Below are 6,689 nucleotides of genomic sequence, written 5' to 3'. Positions count from 1 at the left end.
GCCAATGGCTTCAGAAGCCGCCGTTGGAGGGTGTCGTACTGAGTAGGCATATATCAAATTCCAAATTCCTTTGTGTCAGAGCTCAGGAGAGACAATAATGTGTTTACAAATGATCGGGACTCACACAGTGAAGAGAAACCACTGCTCATGCCATATGTGTTTCACTGTGCTCAGAGCAAGCTGCTGAAAACCAGGTGGGGAACCCGACTCATAGATAGCTTAGAGATTTCCTTGCTTTTAAAAACTCATTGCTAAACTAACGTTGAGCCGTCCCTGCTTCTAATGACCACTGGCATTGATACCTTCTGCCTGCTTTCTGAAGTGGAGCGGATGGAAAAACTGAAAAGCCTGAGCTTTCATACTGAAAGAACTGATAATGTGTGTATTGACAAGGACTCCAAAGGCAAGGGCTCCTTGTACAGTTAGAAATCGGGCAGCCGGCAGGAATGTTTGCTCTTAAAAGCATGCACACTTCTTATGCATGGCTTCCCTGCAAACAGAACATCTGAGTCAACAGGTTTTCAGGACTGGAAACTCTGAGTGTTGTCTTAATTGTTTATACTGCTGCAGCAAACTTTTAAACAAAAATGCTTGGAGTTCCTCTGCATACTTTGCCTACCATATGCTGTACCAAACAAAACAATGACATTCTTTTAAAACCGTCTTGGCAACAGGAAAAATGCTTTGGCTAGACAGCATCATAAAAAGTTGCTGTTACTTAGATGATAGAGTTATTGCAAGATACTGCTATTGATGCATGTATAAACATACTCACATATACGAACAGATATATATGCACATACATAGACATTGAATTAAAACGGGTTCTGGTCCTATTCATGTAGGAACAAGACAGTAAAGTACAACTTCAGAGCTGTTTCCTATAGGCAGTTGATGTGAGTCTTAAACCATTAATTAGTAAATATCTATATTCTGAGCTCTTACTGCATAAGAGTTAAGGAAAACAGAACTGCGAAAGAGTTCAGAATAAACCCTACCAAGGTTGCATTTTTTTGGCAGGGGTGTTTTAGGAACAGAATCTTTTTTTCCAGTATGGAGAAGTCTGCATTACAAATTGGATCAGCTACAGCAACTTGTCCGGTTCTATTGAAGTCATCTGACAGTCCCTGCAACTCTTTATTTTTATTACTGAAGATGCTGTGTTAACTTAAAAAAAAAAAAAAAAGCCCTCTCAGTTCTAAAAGTTAAAGCTGCTTCGTCTGTTTTTAAAACTTCCACTATAATTTTTACATGAAAGTGTAGTTTCTCAAGTAGTTTGCAGTTCACTTTCTATCTTGATAAACTCCCCCAAAGGCTTCAGCCCTTTTTCTTTCACCATCAGCCCTGCAAGCCAGTACTTTACTGCAAGTACCCTGGCTTCACAGGCACAGTTTGGAGGACCCTGCTGCAGCCTGACTTTCTGCTCAAGATTGGTTAGAGAGCTTCCTCCCTGTGTGGCTGTGGCTGTCTGCTTAGCAAGTGTAATCTGTAGCCAAGACTAAGTCAGAAAAATCAAATTCCTTCAGGGTCCTGTCCCCCAAATCCTATTCCTCCTTCTCCCTTCCCCCAAGTCTCATCCTACAACCGTGCAGAAAACATCGTTGATGAGGAGATTAAAAGAAGTTAATTGCAGTTCTGGCATAAAGGATATTTTACAGTTTTATTTTTCAAGCACTCACCTGATTCTGCAAAAGTGATGATTTCTGAGGTTTGCTCCACAACTTCATTCATTTCGGCTCTTCTTCCAACATCATCCTCTATTTCCACATAACCATCCTCTCCCACCTTTCCCACATGGAGTTTCTTGATGGCATTTAAAAGTGCTGCCTTGGGCACCGGCTGGGTGATATTAGGTCTGTCCCTCAAGTGCAACATGTTCAGTATGTGCTTCTTTACTGCTTCCACCATCTCAGGCTGTGAGCTGGGCACATCCTTTGAGAGCGTGGCGAGGGCACATGATGGACAGTCAGTGACTGAACTGTGCCCCTCGGATCCTGGGGTTGGGGAACTCCTCACTATAATCCAGCAAAGCACCAACAAAAATCCTCTCTTCCAAAGCAAAGGCATCCTGGCAGCAAAAGTTGTTGTGATTCCCTTTTTAAAAGGCCCTGCTTTTCCTCCCCCTTCACGCACAGTTTTTTTGGGGCTGGTTTGGTTTGTTTGTTTGTTTGTTTGTTTTTCCTTCTCTTCAGGAAATTCTCTGGAACAAGAACCAAAAGTTTTCTGTGAAGTTTTGTTTGCAGGTTCCCTCTCTGAATGCAATAAGTGCTGTAGATGTTTGTGGCTGTCAGGGAGAAGAGTTCTGACTCTGTCTCAGAGTAGGAGAGAGACACAGAGAGAGGGGGAGAGAGAGAGAGGACGGATTGGCCTAAAGTGAGTGAGTGAATGAGAGAGGGAGGGAGTTTTGTCTGTGAGTAAAGGCTATGATTAGGAAGGGGGAGGAACAGGCAGGCTGGCTTCCTTATGCTCATTGCTCCCCTAACACACACCTCTCTTCAAATATCACTACTCGTGGTTTCTGCCCTCCCCCCTTTCTAAAATCTCTTTTCATTCCTGTAAATTTACTCTTTTTTTCTTCTTTTTTTCTCTCCGTTTGACCCTTCTGGCTCCCCCCCAGCTGTCGTCCCCCCCCTCCTTTTTTTTTTCCCCCTTTTCTTTTTGTTTTTTGTTTTGTTTGTTTTATTCCTTCAACAGTATCACTGGCTTAACTAAACAGAGGAAACATGAATGAATGAAAAGAGTGAAACCTCTCTTATTAACGAGCACCTTGCTCTTGGTCCTGCCTGGTATTGTTGGGGATAGCAGGAGACGTTAAATAGCTTGCGAATGAGACAGGGATGAGGGCAGGGGCTGCAAGTATTTTGGGCAGAACATTATTCTGCCTTGAACAGAGGAGAAAAGATCTTTTCTGCTCTCTTCTAAATGCTGGAGGTTATCAACACTGGCAAGAGATCTGACGGGAGCAAAACAACACTGTTTGGAGGGCTGTGTAATACATGATACACTCTCCAGCTGCAAGACACGGTCAGGCACTGAAAGCCTAAGCAGGAGTTGGTACGGCACAAATCTCTGACATGCTAAGGTAGTGCCCTCGCACCAGAAATATCCCTACTTCTATGCTAGTCTGTGCCTAGAAGTTCTCAGGCAGAGATATATTTAGGTTAAGGATTAATCAAGTAATGTCTGAAAAATGCTTTGAAGGTGAAAAGTGTTACATGTCATCTGGCCAAATCATACTCGTTCCTGACTCAGGCAAATCCCTCATCGATGCCAATAATAATGCTGTCTGAGTGAAGGCTGAGTAAGATCTTCTACATTTGGCCCATTGTTATTAGAAGGCACTTTTTGTTTCATTCATTTAAACCGCACAGAGCAATCATAATATTAGAATAAGACATCGGTAATGAAAAGCAATCTAAAACACTGCTAGGAGCCCGAGTTTCAACCAGGGTAGGGACACCCTTGCCAGCTTATGCCCGTGAGGGTTCCACTCTGCAGTGAAAGGGCATTCCCAGTGTCACTGCCATGGCTTCAGGTTGGCTTTACATTCTGTAGCCTTGCCATTCTGTTCCTTGCCTAGCAAGGGTGAAGTTAGCAAATTCCCTCATATTTGAACTGGGTAATGGAAAATGAGAAAACTACGGCTGGTAGGCTCTAACTTTTGAGGTTCTTCCCTTCTGGACTTCAACTTGCACAGATGTTCTTAGAACAGCTTCTGCTGGTTTTGATCTTTATCCCATTTCTTTGCCTTCCTTTCGCGCTCTCTCTCACACACCTCTGTCTTGTCATGTATGCTTACCTCCTACCCAGCAAATATTCCACTTTCACTACATTACCATCAACTATTGTATTTTAGAGGAAAGGAGTAACTTATAAATACAAGCATTGTAAGGTCTCTTAATTTCCATGAGATGACTACAGGCACATGGGCTGAGAGACAGGCAAGGAATTATAGTTAGAGTAAATGAAACCTACAGAAGTAATTGAACAATCAACCAAAGTTTTACAAATGTTATATATTGCAAGTCCTTTTCAATTAAGCTCTTTTATAAGTCTTTCACTGTTATAAGGCATCCACAGTACACCCTCATCTGTGTTTTACTGACCTCAGTTGCTATACTGTTATATACTGTTACACTTACGGGTCTGTCAGCATTATAAACCCTGCAGCCATTCTTATAAACACATCTTTGTAACACAAACCTCGCTATAATACATCTAAATTTCTTGGATCTTGTGAACAGCCCAAAGTCTGTTGTAATTACACGAAGTCTGAAAGTCAGCTTGAAATAGAACTAAAAGTTTAATTGGATGAAAAAATAATTTCAGATTAAAACATGCATTCATGATTAGATGTACTAACAGATGACATAATTAAAGGGGTTATTTATAGTTCTAATACAGCACCTATCCCAACAGTGTCTGATGAAAAGTAAGGGGTAGGCATAAATAAATTTAAAATACAAATAAGTATATTTGGGATCTTGCTGTGGGTATATGTTGCTTGCCATATATACCAGGTACACTTATCACCGACAATCTCTATTAGATATAGGTATAGCATATTTTACTTGCATGCCATGAGGATGACAGATTTAACATTAAAGCATAACTTTCCGAAAAACATTGTTTTCTAAAAACAAGTCTGTTGATATCGCTGATACATAGTTCATTTGTACTTACATACATACATATATATACAAAAATAGGTAGTGTTTGAATAAATATAGAAATGCTGCTTCAGACTCTTTCTATAAAATTACCTGAGCTGCAAAGCTCTGTATATGCATCCATACAATATAGCCCTAACAGTATGCAACAGCATGCACAGGAATTAAAAGTTTCAGTTTTAAAAGAAAAAAGCTGATTTAAAGTTTTACCTCTCTAGTCCTGACTCTCAGGAGGAGACTGCTGTATTGTGCATTAAGAACTGCTGAAGTTCCTCTTTGTGGTATTTATAATGCGAAGCTTTATACTGTACTTCTCATGTGTACACTCACATATAATGTCTGTCAAAAGTAAGTGGGCCGGATCACTGTGCTGGATTGGTTAATCCTGTTACATCAGCAATTGACTGTTTTTCCTGTATGAGACATACTTCTGGTAATTATCTAATGGAAACTCCTAATTGTCTAGCATGACAAAATATCGTGGATTCAACTTGTAGTGGTGATCTCTGTATCCATTTAAAGAATAGAACTTAAAATCAGACTGAAAGCAAACATTATGAGTCAGGAAGACACACTCCAACTTGTTTTATTGCATAGCTAGATATAGATATTATTAGATGTAGATATCAGTGATTTAGTTCAAATACAGTATTTGCCAGATACTTAATTACTAGTTTGCAAATTGTTTTCTTCTTCTTTCATACTTAAGGATACACCAGATAATCTATTTGCAAATTTGGATTCTTTTCAAATTCAGGAAAATGCATTTGATTAAGAATCCTTTTGCTGTGGATGATTTTTTTTTTAATTTAATTTTTGTATAAATATGTCCTTCAGTTAACTCAGGGATCCCTTTAAAGCCCTTAAAAAATGAATCATGTTGCTCTTGTCCAAGTCTCCTGGCTTCTTGACGTGCAGATTGCATCACACTATTAAAAACTGTTTAGACATCTAAAAATAAGTTACAATGAATGACAGGTCACATTTTTTGCAAGTGTGATATTAACACATGTGAAATAAAATAAAATGCAATTTTCGTTTCAGTTTAGTGAAAATCAGAAATAACCATATGTCAATTAGGCAGTACAAAAGTAATATATATAAGGTCAAAAGTAACTCCAAAATCCATCTCCTTTCTTAAACACACATAATAGCTGGCTTTATGTGGTACCGTTTATGACAAATGGCATGATCATGCAGTCTTTACTCATTCAAAACACCCACTGATTACCAGAAAATCCCCATCCCTCAGATTTTTTTTTTTGGCCTGAATCGTACTTATAATTGTATTTTTATGTCCTGTTGGTAAAGTAAGTTTAATCTGTCTTGGAGTATGGCTGATCTGGATCAGGAAAGAAAGATTTAAAATCTTCAACTTGCAGCGATACCAGGGAGTCCTTATAGCAGCATAGATTCCAACTGGTGTGTGCGCTGCATTCACACAACAGCCTTGGTAGAAAGAGCAAAAAATCAGGAGTTAATGGGAAACATATGACCAGATAGGTTGTTTTGTTTCCCAGGTTTAATATGCATATAATAAGTTTTCAGGCTGTAACATGCTGTGGATTGAAGCCTCTTGAAACAGGTTTCAGTAGCTTTCCTGCAATCTGACATTGGTGGTTCCAGTTGTTACAAAGAACAGGGTTTTGGTGGTTTTTTTTTCTTTTTCACTTCAGGGGCAGTGAGAGACATGCTTGAAGAAAGAAATAATGAGCGTGCACATACCTAGTTATTTGTAGGACCATATTTTTAACGGGGATCCTAAAACTGAGTTTTGGCAAAGGACTTTTCCAGCATGGAATTCTGTCTTTTTCAGGACCGGACTGAACTTGGTATTAACTGGCATCCTAAAACTCTTTGAAATCAGTTACATACTGTTAGTGCAGCGACTGCTGTAATTTGGCAGCAGACATATGCTCAGCAAGAGACCTTGTACCGCCTGGGTTTTACCGAGAGTGGAAAAATCGCCCTGAAAGTTAGGGAGTGATCTTCTCCCTGGGCGCGGAGCAGCGCGCTGCT

At 39.8% G+C, this 6,689-nt stretch overlaps 1 protein-coding gene across 1 annotated transcript in view; it reads right to left on the bottom strand.

Annotated features, from left to right (window-relative positions):
- Positions 1-4,945, bottom strand: part of INHBA (inhibin, beta A) — a 14,915-nt gene extending 9,970 nt beyond the window's left edge. Inside the window, exons 1-2 of the mRNA XM_010281771.1 lie at positions 4,881-4,945; positions 1,680-2,200 (exon numbers count right to left, since the gene is read on the bottom strand). Coding sequence (XP_010280073.1) covers positions 1,680-2,067 — 388 coding nt within the window. The 5' untranslated portion in view covers positions 2,068-2,200; positions 4,881-4,945. The remainder of the gene's footprint in view (positions 1-1,679; positions 2,201-4,880) is intronic.
- Positions 4,946-6,689: the final 1,744 nt, after the last annotated feature.

The sequence above is a fragment of the Phaethon lepturus genome, unplaced genomic scaffold (genome assembly GCF_000687285.1).
Source record: "Phaethon lepturus isolate BGI_N335 unplaced genomic scaffold, ASM68728v1 scaffold51420, whole genome shotgun sequence".
Classification (NCBI taxonomy): Eukaryota; Metazoa; Chordata; class Aves; order Phaethontiformes; family Phaethontidae; genus Phaethon; species Phaethon lepturus.
The sequence above is the reverse complement of the archived record's forward strand: the minus strand, read 5'-3'. Positions and strand labels throughout refer to the sequence as shown.